The 13,505-nt window shown below is 37.2% G+C and overlaps 1 protein-coding gene across 2 annotated transcripts in view; it reads right to left on the bottom strand.

Annotated features, from left to right (window-relative positions):
- The window catches only part of Adk (adenosine kinase), a 563,958-nt gene that overhangs the window by 371,103 nt on the left and 179,350 nt on the right, over positions 1-13,505 (bottom strand). For both annotated transcript variants that reach the window (XM_004624031.2, XM_004624032.2), the window contains exon 4: positions 340-418. In XM_004624031.2, the coding sequence (XP_004624088.1) occupies positions 340-418 (79 nt within the window). The remainder of the gene's footprint in view (positions 1-339; positions 419-13,505) is intronic.

Genomic DNA, 13,505 nt, shown 5'->3' with positions numbered 1-13,505 from the left:
GAGAGAGAGAGCGCACAGATGTCAGAGACGGAAAAGACTCCATGAGCAGAATTTCTACAACTTAGTAACATGTAAAATTTTTAAAATAGTGAATAGATATAATTCAGAGAAAATGTAAATGAATAATATATTTAAAGATGTTTAAGCTTACCAATAATTGAAGAAGTGGTAATTAAATTTTTTTGTTTATTGAATGGACAATAAATGTTAAATGCCCAACCCACAATAAACAAAACTATTCTACAGCAATCAAATATAGAATGGGAAAAATTATACAAAATTACCAGAAGTTTAGAATCATTTTGAATCTCTTTTTAATTGTTGAAATAATTCACCAACCTGAGCCACTTTCATTGAATTCTGAGTAGAACCGCCGGCATGATATTCGACTTTGAATTTTTTCACAAGTTCATCAAACCTATAAGGAAATCACAGAAAAGTTAGCATGTATCAGTTGTCACAATATAAATTTGTTAGGAGTTAAAATACATACAGTAAAACCTTTAAATTATATACTTATGTTGAATAAATGAATTAAAATACTACATAATATATTAAATTTCCACACAAAATTCTTCAAATGTGTAACCAGCTCTGAATAAGTACCACAAAGACAATATGCAATGTATTAATTATTGTAACTGTCCTACTAACCTGTTTTGAAACTGCCTTATTGCTTTCTTTCTCATTAAAATTAATAAAAAGAATTAAGAATTAAAATAAATAAATAACAAATAAACGAATGTGTAATCATAAGAACTCAGAATATATAGTCCAGTTGTAATTAACCTTTCCACTGAAAAGTGAAAGGAAAATCCACTAGCTGCCAAATGAAGATCACAAATAGCAAACAGTCAAAATTCTGAATCTCAGAATTACTAACTGAAAACATACCAAAGAAGCTGCCTTTTCCCTCATTCCACACAACTAAGAGTTTTACATTGAAATGGAAATTTTGCTAATTAATAAATTTCCAGGAGTCAGTTCAAGAGCCACAGAAATTATCACCTTACTACTGAAGATGTCTCATGACATCTATATTCACTTCTCCCATATTTTATATGAGAAAGTTAACAATCACCTATCTCCTTCTGCCTCTTTTGGTCCATTCCAGATGCTACATACAAATGGAATTACATGATGTGTGGCCTTTGGTGACGAGATACTTAGGGTACTGTTTTTAAGGTTGATATGTCAAGTAGCATACACCAGTATGTTATCCCTTTCCATGGGGAAATGATACTGCATTCTATGGCTATTCCATATTGGTTAATCCCTTTATCTGTCAGAGACTATTATGGTTGTGTCTAACTTTTTCTACTGTGAACAATGCTGCTAAGGGCATTGGAAAAAGTTTTGTGGATACATAATGTTTTCATTTCTCTTGATTATAGTTTTATGTGTGTGTGTTTTGGTTTGTTCTGTTTTGGGTTTTTTTGCGGAACCAGGGATCAAACTCAGGACCTCGTGCTTGCCAGGCAGGTGCTTATACCACTGAGCTATCTCCACGGCCCATTCTCTTGATTATATATGTGGGGGAAAGCTGCTAAGTCAAATGACAAATCCTTGCTTGATTTCTTTGTTTGCTTGCTATTTTGAGACAAGGTCTCGCTATGAAGTTCAGACAGGCCTTCAACTCACTACGTAGTCCAGGCTGGTCTTGAACTTGCAGTGATCCTCCTGCCTCAGCTCCCCAGTGCTTAGGATTACAGGCTTGTGTCCCCATGCCCAGCATTGTCAGATTTCTTGAGAAATTTCTATCAATGACCTAACTTCTTTGCACCCACAGAAAATAAAGAGAAACTTGCCTCTCTAATCTATTAAAAGGAGAAACAAAAAAATTTTTTCTTTAATTAACTTTATGAATGTTGAAAAAAAATTTAAATCAATTTTAGTTGGATGGGTAGTCAATGTGGTGTGTGGGTGGATAAAAACTGAGATGAAAGCAGGGCATGGTGGCACAAGTCTACAGTTCCAGCACTTGGGAGGATGAGGCAGGAGGATTGCCACATGTTCAGACCAGCCTGGGTTACATAGTGAGTTCAGGGAAGCCTGAAGAATACATGGAGACTATGTCTCAAAAAAATGGGAGGGGGGGAGAAGAGAGCATGAGGGAGAGAGGGGGAGAGGGAGAGAGGGAGAGGGAGGAGGGGAGAGGGAGAGAGAGGGAGGAAGGGAGAAAGCGATGGGGAGAGAGAGAGAGAGAGAGAGAGAGAGAGAGAGAGAGAGAGAGAGAATGAGAATGAACTAAGGAAAATAACAAGAAAGCAAAAAACATGAGAAAAGATTAAAAGACAAAGACAACTGATCAGATGCCCTAAGACCCATTTAATAAGAATTATAGAAAGAGAATAGAGAAAATGAAAGATAGAAAAGTTTACAAACCAGGAAAGCCACAATCCTCAGGCTTCCCCAGAATTAAAACAATTTTACTAAGGACTAAGGACTAAGCTGTGCAACTGTACACAGACTACCTTCATATACCTGGAGAAAACTGAAGGGCTGACAGGGAAAACTACCAGAGTACCTACAAAGGAATGGCAGATGAACAGTATCTTAAAGAACATAAGATGCTAAAACATAATTGAATACTGCAATTTATATTAGAACAAACTATTTTGAAAATACAATTAAACATTTACACAAATTATTAGTTACCTGTTTCCTGTTAACAAAAAAGATTATATTAAAATGTAAAGCTTTTTTGGGGCTGGGGAGATGGCTCAGTGGAATAAGCGCTTCCCTAGCAAGCACAAGGGTCTGAATTCAATCCCTGGTTCCGCAAAAAAAAAAAAAAAAAAAAAGAAAGAAAAGAAACTGTAAAGCTTTTTTAAAAAAGGCTTTTTTATATAAAAGCAAAGCCAAATAAAAACTTAAGGGGCCAGGGAGATGGCTCAGTGGAATAAGTACTTCCCTGGCAAGCGCAAGGGCCTGAGTTCAATCCCCAGTTCTGCCAAAAAAAAGAGGAAAACTTAAGTGTTATAAAAGGAAAAGCAGAACACATTTTGAGTATAAAAGGTTATCTTTCCAAAAATATAATAATCACACAAAATAGAAATTAAATAATCATACAAAAGGGAAATTAAAATATTAAGGCAGAGATAAGTGGGAAAATGAATAATGAACCAAATAAAGAAATGATGTTTTGGAAAGCAACGAAACCCTAATCCTAGCAACCACATGCATACACACAGATTTCTGTATAATAAATTAGTTGAGGATATAAATGTTAATATCATAAGTTAGTTAAGTATAAATGTTAATTTTTATATGACATTAATAAGAATATGAAGAAGCTAATATAATCATGTATTATTAATGACAGAACATTTGTAGAAAGTTAGTTGGCAATATGCATCAAAAGTCAAAAAAATGTTTAGACTCTTATAAAATTGTATTTGGACAACTCTATTCCTGGGAAAGTAATCAATATCATAAAAAATTCTACTCAAATCCTGTTTATCCTGCCATAATATTTAATAAAAGCTACAAAATATAAATACCACAAACAAGTAAATCATGGTTATTAATACTGGAACAAATGTAACAAAGCCTGTATATCTTAATTATTTACTCACTGTATTATCACAGGACAGAATGATATGAAGATATGATATGAATAATATCAGGTGAATAAATGTGTGAAAGAAACATATAAAATGATGTTCAGGGCTGGGGAGATAGCTCAGCAGTGCCTGCCCAGCAAGTGCAAGGACCTGAATTTGATCTCTGGTACCACATGCCATGCCAGCCCCAGAACCCCTGGCACGCTGTGCCAGCCACTGAACTCAGGCATGGTGGCATGCCCCTGTAATCCCAGCACTGGGAAGGCTGAGACAGGAGGATCACAAGTACGAGCTGTGTAGCAAGACCTGTGCCAAAAACATATAAATAAATAAAGATAAAGACATTAAAAATAAAGGAAGCAAATAAAGAAAAATTCAAAATGATCACAAAATGTAAACCATAAAGACCTGTAGTTTATGTAACTTAAAATATAACAGGATACTTTGTATTTACTGTTCAATGAAGTTAGCACATAAAAATTCATTCATTGTATTTATCTTGATGGTGTCCAGACTTTCTAACATATCACAAAAATATTTCATAAATGAATAATTTGTAGACAAATATAACAGCTACTCATAGATTTCCTTACAGAATAAAATACAGTAATAAAGAAGTGGGGACTCTTGCTAGGACTAATGAATAATATGGTAGGTCAAGCTGTAACTAAACACTGGCCTAGCATCATACCACGTCACAGTGACTCTATAAAGGTATCCAATAAGAAGATGCAACGTGGAGATACAACGTCTGCTAAAGAAAGACAACACTGACTTCCGGTAAAAATAAAAATAATGTTGATGGATCATCAGTATGCCACTGGCAATGGCAGAGAGCTAACTGTCGGACAGCCAAGTTGTGACTGAATGACCAAAGGAAACACAGACAAGCCAACATAATCCATCCTTAGAAAGAAAGCCCTATTGGCAATGTAATCCATGCCTAAGTATTAGTGGGAATAAATGCACGATGCTGTATTTCAGATAGATTCACCTTCTCAAAAGCAGTAATTATTATACTAACTACAACACAGCAAACAGGCTAGGGGAAGGTCATAGGATGAATGATTTAGTGGAACAACATTATGATGCTGTACTTTAAAAAAAAATAACTTTTATTGGTTGTCATTACAATATACTCGTCATTTCTTTAAGATTTCCAAATAGTTTTTAATTTCATAAGTTGAACAGTAAAAACAACCAAATAATTTTTCCTTTTTTTAAAAAAAATCTAGGGCCTACAAGATTGCTCAGCAGACTAAAGCACCTGCTTAGGCAAGCTTTGGCAAGAGCAGGGACTGCAGCTCAATCAGCACCGCATGCTGCGTCAGCCCCGCCCCCAGGGCGGTTGAAAACAGGAGGATCACTATGAGTCTGAGCTGCTCCATGAGACCCTGCAACAACCAAAAACATTACCAAAAAAAGAATTCTAAAATATTTTTTATTTTGGTACAGTGATCCTCCTGTTCAGCCTCCCCAGTGCTGGGGGATCACAGGCATGCCCCACCACACCCACTTTTGATGGCTGACATTGCACGCCCAGGATTCTGTAGCTGACATGACAGGCGTTACCAGGGATCAAGCTTGGGTCCTTGCATTTGCCAGGCAGGCACTTAGATGACTGAAGTATCTCCAAGGCCCCAGCAAATGATATTTTCAATGAGTTTTAAGATGCTGAATAATAGAAGCTCAACCACAAAATAAAACAATAGATTCACTCTGATACCATCAACTTAGAAAAGGTAGCACTCAAAAAAAAAAAAAAAAAGAATATCCAGCAGACAAAAACCAGATGTATAAAAACAATAAAAATATATGTTAGGAGATGCAAATATAACTGTACAGATTTGCAGCACCCTTAAAACCCAGTCACAGGACTCTTAATGCCTCTGATTGTGAGTTGTCCATAAGGAGCTGAAAGAAGATGGAAGTCCTATTCCCTGTGATACGAGAATGAAGTATGGCCTGGTACGTTGTATAGGGTTCAAAAAATTATAATTTGAAGCATTCTGAATTCCTGTTCTTCATGTAGGTTTCAGGGTAGGAACAGCTGTGTAAAACACCTCTTTTTAAGCCTAAATTAACCAATCAATCAAGTACATTGCCAAGACAAACCATATATATAGTTATATATAGTTATATATATGAAAATCAATAGAAAATTTGAGAAATATAAATTCTTCCTTTTCTGACATTCTCAAAAACTTGACCAGGGTAAATTTCACATTACATAAAGTAGCTCATGGCAAGAGTCTAGCTAACACTGATACAAAAGCAGCCCTCTTGCTGTTTTTAAAGAAAAAGATTTCAAGGCTGGGGATATAGCTCCGTAGCTTAAGCACCTGCCTGGCAAGTACAAGGTCATGAGTTCAATCCCCGGTACTGGAAAGGAGGAAGGAAAGAAGGAAAGAAAGAAAGAGAGAGAGAGAGAGAGAGAGAGAGAGAGAGAGAGAGAGAGAGAGATAAAAGGATTTTTATTGGTAATTTTAGTCATACATTGTGATCACACTCATCATAGGGAATTTGCACCAGTACACACCAGAACTTGATTCTAGTCTTCCTCATTCCCCTACTATCCTCCCTCAACCCCTCTTACCCTCCTTATTTATAAAAGTTTAGTTTCAAATTTTTCCTTTTCTCTTTTTTTTTTAACTTTTCTCTTTCTTCCCCCCTCCCCATTCCCCTTCTCATTTGAACATTTTTCTTCCTATTTCACGATCTATTATATTATATATTTACACTTTTGGTTTCTCACATCAGAGAAACAATGTGTTATTTACACGTGTGTGTGTGTAATTTATTTCACTTGAAAGTATGGTCTCAAGATGAATCCAGTGTTGGCTTATAGATATTAAAAAGAAAGTATTGATTTTGATTCAATAAATGTTTTCTATCTGGAAAAAAAAGATGCATCCATTTATCTAGAAATGTCTCAAGCTTATTGTCTTAGTTACTCTTCTCTTGTTGTTGGGACAAATACCCAACACACAAAATGAACGAAGAAAGGTTTGGTTAGTTCACGGTTAATGGAGGTCTCAGTCCATACTCAGCTGGCTCCAAGGCAAAGTGGGACATGGCAGAGAGCAGCCCTTCAAGGCAGCAGCAAAGAGAGTGGCAGCAGCTCAGGCAGTTGGCTAGCCTCTCTCCCCTCCTTACAATGTAATGCAAATCACCTGTCCAGGGCAGGTGCAGCCTCCACACCCACAGTAATCAATCACAAACTCCAGAAGCCGCCCCATGACTGCACGGGGCTTTGGAGAGACAACTAGACAAACCATAACACTTATCCTTCTTTATGGCAGAGTGGTATTCCATGACATTAAAAAAAAAATCTTCTTTATCCATTTACCAGTCGACAAATATTTGGGTTATTTCCAAGATTTGGCTATTATAAACTGTGTCACTATAAACATGGGTGTGCAGATATCACTGTGTTTATGAATTATTTCTGAAACATATCTAATAGACCTTTTTATATTTGTTATTGATATTAATTGTGGAAAAGATACAGCATTCAGAATATATATAAGAACTCTCAGGGGGTGGTGAGATAGCTCAGCGGTCTAAAGCACTTGCTTTGGCAAGCTAAGGCAAAGCTCAGGGACCATGATTTGATCCCAGAAACACATGCCACACTAGCCCTGCCCTCACATCAGGCTGAGCCAGTTACAATAAAACAAAACAACAAACAAACAAACCCTCTCAAAACAATAATGAGGGAAAAAATCCAGTAAAGAATAAGTTTCTCCCCCTCTCCCTGCCTTCCTCTCTATCCTCAGGATTGACTCTCAGGGCCTCACATGCACTAGGCAAAGGGCAAAAGAAACAAACACCTATTGGAAAGGCTTCGAAGACAGAGAGAAGGAGGCTGACAACAACAGGCAATGAAAACACTGAATGCAGACACGGACAGAAAACAACAGACACTTTCATACACTGCAGATGAAAATTCAAAATGGTGCAGTAGTTAGACAATGCCTTAGGACACAAACATATGTACGAGATAACTCAGGTGTCTAAACACCTTCAACAGCCTCATTATATCCCAATACTTGAAAAAAAACTATCCACCAATCAGCAGATGAATAAACAAACCAATATGTTCATACGAAAGAATACTTCAAAGCAATAAAAAGAGAACTAATGCCTTCAATACATGAATCTCTAAAATACTATGCTATAGGAAAGAAGCAAGACACAAAAGTATATACGAAATGACTCATTGTTCTAACATTCTCGATAAGACAAACAGTATCAATAGAAATTAGCTGAGAAAGGCAAAGCAAAGGAAGAAAAAATTCCCAACTACAAACGAGTATGAGTGTTAAGGACAATGAAATTTTCTGCATTGGTGATGGTTACAAAATTATAAATGTTTGTCAACTCATAGGATTTTACACATAAGATAGCAACTTTTGTTGTACATAAATTAAATTTCAACAGATTACATCATATTTCAAATTGACTGATACACAGACAGAGGATAGACAGATAAATAGATGCAGAGAAAAAATTTAAAGAAATTACAAATGACCAAGTCTACCTACACACCTATCTATCTGCATCCTTGTGCTGGTCTTTGGTTGCTCATATTCTATGAGCTAACCTCCTTACTGATACAGAAAGACACACATAGATATGGAGACACACATCAAGTGCATCTACAGCTCAAACTAATCTCATGAAACAAAATTAATACCATTATTCCATTTTTCTATGTAAAGTAACAAATTCAGTGACTTATTTCTAAACTTTTGATTTTGAAATAGTTATGTTGCGGAAAAACCTTGCAACCAAGGACCACACACCTTTAACCAAAATATATCAATATTTAACACTTCATATGTGTTAGTTTTTCAGAATCATCCTGGAGTTTGTTGCGTACATCATGCACGTCTACATACGGGCTCACGTGGCGCTGTCAAGTTCCACGTCGGTATCAGCGCCTCCGCCCCACCTACTGTCTCCTACTGCACAAGCCATCCCCTTCCTCCAGGGAAAACCCTGCCTATGAGCTCCAGGAAAGAGGCCAAGATTCGCTTTTGGGTTTTGCTACACTAGAAAACTAGCCCACCTAATTATGTCCTCTCTCCAGAACACAGGTCTGGAACTCGTGTTGAAACTATTCTTTTCACGAGTGACTGTGTCTGCTTTTGATCTGTATTTCCCTTTCCCGCTTCTTTTTTAAGTCTTACTTCAGCTCTCCAAATGTGCAGACATACAAATCAGTGAGAACACTAGAAAGCAATGCTTAGCTCTCTACTTGTAAGATAGCATCATCATTGAGATGGAGTTTCACTATGTAGTTCCAGCTAGCTTGGTTTTTTGTTGTTGTTTTTCTTGTTTTTTGGAACCAAGAATAGAACTCAGGACCTTGCACTTGCCAGGCAGGTACTTGTGCTGCTGAGCTGTATCCCTGGCTCCAGGACAGCCCTGAAATCACTATGTAGCCCAGGGTAGCCTCAAACCTGTAGCGATTCACCTGCCTCAGCCTCCCTCCTGAACATGCCTGGCAAGACATCTTAATTCTTAATATATACTGTTTCTCAGGAATTTTGAAAGAGCAGGCTATGTGATTTTATTTATATCTCTTCTTTTGAAAAGAATAAAGAAATTCAGATTATACTCTATGCCCTATGTAGAATGATTTCATGGGCTTAAGAGCAGACTTAAGCAGACGCAATTCAGCCAATAACTAGGGATGTATTTAAATGCCTGCTTGACAAGCGCAAGGTGTCGAGTTTGATCGCTGGTACTGGAAAAAAAAAAGTCGAGGATATACCTCAGCAGCATAAATGCTTGCCTGGGATATAATAAAATTATATAAACAAAAATAAGAATATGAAAATATCCTATAGCCTAAAACTAAATTTCTTATTAATTTTAAAAGACAATTATAACTTGTTTTAGGTTGGATGCATAAATTAATCCAAATAAGCCAGAAAAGACTTTTTAAAAAGTAAAAGGAATAAGGAAAATAAAAGGAGGGCCAACGAGATAGCTCAGCAGACTAAGCGCTCGTTTATACAAGTGCAGGGACCAGGGTTCACAGGGGCCATGGTGGAGTGCGCCTGTAATCCCAGCACTAGGGAGGCAGAAATCAGGAGGACCACTAGGAGTCTGAGCTGCATAGTGGGACCCTGCACAGAAAGAAAGAACAAGAGAGAGAGAGAGAGAGAGAGAGAGAGAGAGAGAGAGAGAGAGACCAGTCAAATATCTCTGTAGACTAAATCGTGTGCTAGGGCAGAGCACAGAGGCCAGGGTTTGATCTCCAGCATGCCTTGCCAGCCCTGACCCTGGGGCGCACTGAGATTGGGCGTGGTGGTACATGACTGTAATCCCAGGGTTGGGAGGCTGAAAACAGGAGAATCACTATGAGTCCAATCTAAGCAGTGAGATCCTGTACACCCTGTCCTAAATTCTTAAGGAAAAAAAAGGGGGAGAGGAAAAAATTAAAGAATAGGAATAGCTCCTTATTTATTTATTACAGTACCAAGGATTGAACTCCGGACCTCGCACTTGTGAGGCAGGCACTTACGCTGCTGAGCTATCTCCCCAGCCCTGAATAGCTCTTTAATTTAATTTTAATTAATTAATTTATTTTTTAAAAGCACTGGGATTATAGGTGCCCTCTCAGCCTGCCCCAGGGGTATCCAACTTGGTCCCTGAGTCTGCCTAAGCAGGTGCTTTAACCTGCTGAGCTATTTGGCTGGCCCAGCTCTTTAATTTTAATGTACAACTTTTCTCCTGATTCTGACATGAAGGGGCCTGCCCATTAGCTCAGCTGTTTAAGTGACTGCTTAAACAAAGCAGTCAGGCTCAGGATGCTGTGGTTCGATTCCCAGATCCTCAAGCCTTGCCAGACCTGCCCAGAAGGCACTGTGAGCCAAAAAAAAAAAAAAAAAAAAAAAAAAATTCCTTTTGAACTTTTTGGGGCCGGGGAGATGGCTCAGTAGAATAAGTGCTTCCCTGGCAAGCGCAAGGAAGGGCTTAAGTTCAATCCCTGGTTCCACCAAAAAAAAAAAAAAAAGGACTGATTCTGACGTGAAGCACATACAGCATAAAAATTTAAATACCTCACAATAATATCCTATAATACAACAGCAATTATTCTTTTATAAATAACAGTACTTAAACCTCAGAATTATAAACAAGAAAATGTTAAAAAAAAATCCACATTTTATAATTTCCAGCTCTATGTAAGGCTAATCGCTTTCCATGTTCACAGAAATTAAATCCACTGTGTTCTTAAAATTGGCAAGAGGGGAGAGAAGTAGGGGTCATCACAAAAGCATATAAACAAACATCAAAAATTTAAAGTATTTTATGAAAACAGGCATATGAAAGATGTCACTTAATTAAAATATTTGTAGAAAAACTCCACAAAATTAATGTCTTTAAAGCATTCATAACTGCCAAGTAGGATTTTTGATGAAGCGCTTTCCAAAACTTTTCATCTAAACAAATAATAAATTTAAAACATCAGTAATTCTAAACAGGTTACAGTTATTAAGACCAAATGTTAATAGAATAACACAGTGGGGGAAATCCATAGGCAAATTCTAAGACTGAAAGCTTTGAAATCTTTTACCACAAATGTTTAGTGAGGTTGAAAAAAATTCACTTAAATGTCAGTTTGATAAAAGCCAAAAGAACATTTCTCACATGTGTTTATATTTAAGTGCATTTTAAAAAGATGGAAAAAGTAACAGACACTCAAAACTAAGGTTAAGCTATTAGTTCATAAAGATTGTAATTTAAAGATATTTCTCTAACCTCTAATTTTATTTTCTTTGATAAGAAAGTGGTTTTAAGCATGTGTTGCTTAGATAAACCCTTAGTCAATTCTAAAATGTTTAAAGGTTTAATTATCCCCATTTATAAATCTGAAGATGAATAAACTTTTCTGTACCAGAGATAAATACACTGTTGGAAACGGCTTTGTGTTTTAAAACATACATGATTAAAATAAAATGATTATTCCTAAGTGTACATCAACGATAATGATATGTGCTTTATATTTCACTAAACCAATTTATAATTTTCATTAAACAGTAAATTGTTTGACATTTAATTTTAAACCATACAAGGAAAAAAACATATGTAATGAAAAGAAAAATACTTCCCAACAGCGGTTCTTAAAATGACATGTGCAGTTGCCTGGTAAACCTAGAATGTTATCCACATGCCGCAGGCAGTTCGGAAACACAAATTACACTCTCCTTCCACCCTTTATTGGTTTGCTTTCTGCTGTTATTTCTATCAGTAAGCCCCTTGAGTTTCTCTGATCATAGGAATGTTCTAGAAACATGTGTAGCAGATATGGAGAAAGTAGTCAATCAATAACTAATCTGCCAGCAAACGTTAAAATAAAAAAAAAAATCACTCATCAAAAACATTCACTCAATCATTTAAGTCTCTGTCAAAATATACCACATCGACTTCCCATTCTGAATAGCATACAGTGTGTCTCCACCAGGGTTCCTACTGACAACAGCTAACGATGCCTTCTAAATCATAAGTCGTCCCATTGAGTATCAAAGAGCTCTGGAGGCAACAGGAAGGATGTGGATGAATTCTGAGAGAAGCATCAACTGTTCAGAGGGCAAGCCAGACCTAGGAGCTTTTTGTCTTACTTGATCATTTTTGAGTCAGTAATAAATACGAAGCTACAAGAGACAAAAGTGAACACTTCTCAAACCTCAGACTCACAGCTAGTTGTTCTCAGCACTTCTGTTCAATTCTGAAACAGAGTGGTTTGGCTAAGGATAACCAATGTTACTCCACAGCCAAAACATTACCCAGTCTGGGAGCACTGACAGAAGACAGTCCAGACAGAAAGGAATGAAACCCTACAGACAAAAATGAAAGCCAAAGAAGGAGTGGCGAATAAGAAGGAAGGGCCCACACTTCTTCTGGGACACTACTGGTTACATCTAGAAGCAGTGCCATCACCAGTACCACCAAACAGAGAGGGGGAGTAACCTTTACCATCAGAAAAGGCTACAGTCCCGCCATGCAGGCCCCGCCCCTGGGGTGCACTGAGACAGACTGAGACCGGGTATGGTGGCAGCACCTGTATTCCCAGCACCTGGGAGGCTGTAAATAGGAGTCTGAACTAGTAGTGAGATCCTGAACACCCTGTATACCCTGCCCTAAAATATAGGGGAAAAAAGGCTACAGTGACAAAAAAAATGGGATAAATTAGGAAATGGAAAACCTAGAACCAAATTGGTTTCCCCACAAAATTTGAAAATGGGGGAGAATGAGAACGAATTTAGGTAGAACTCTGTGCTGGTGGACTATGTCAGAGCTCAGAAGATAAAGCTCAATAGTCTCACTTGAGAACCAGAAGCAAAAGGGAGATTTAACTATTGAAACTGAAAATGAGCTTCGGCCTAGCAAAACCCTGGAATTCATTAAGGCAATCAGTGATCCCTCACTCTGCAGGATCTATAGTTCTTATATGGTTCTCATAAAAAATAAAAATAAAACCGAGGCAGGTGTGGTGGTGCACTCCTGCAATCCCATCAGTATTACTGGGAGTTTGATGTCAGCCTGAGCTACACAGTGAGTTCAAGTTCAGGTTGAACTACGTAGGGAGACCTTGTCTCAAACTGACAAAATAAATTAGGGAGATAATACAATGTTTACACATGCAGGTCACTCATGAGTATGTCTCTAGTAGCATCTATTTACGTATAAAAACCTTGCTTTTATCTTTCTTTACAGCTGAGTAATATTCCATTGTATAAAAATACCACACAGTTTCATCCATTTCTCAGTTGATGAACACTTGCTTTGTTTTGTAATTCTGTATCATTTTATTGCTTTCTTAAATTGTTTTAAAAAATTTTATTCTCTTTAAAATAAAAAACTGGAGGGCTGGTGAGATGGCTCAGTGGTCTAAAGCACCTACTTAGAACAAGCTTAGCAAAG

Source organism: Octodon degus, unplaced genomic scaffold (genome assembly GCF_000260255.1).
Source record: "Octodon degus isolate 3935 unplaced genomic scaffold, OctDeg1.0 scaffold00005, whole genome shotgun sequence".
Lineage (NCBI taxonomy): Eukaryota > Metazoa > Chordata > Mammalia > Rodentia > Octodontidae > Octodon > Octodon degus.
Note: the sequence above shows the minus strand (reverse complement) of the source record. Positions and strands in the feature narration are given on the sequence as shown.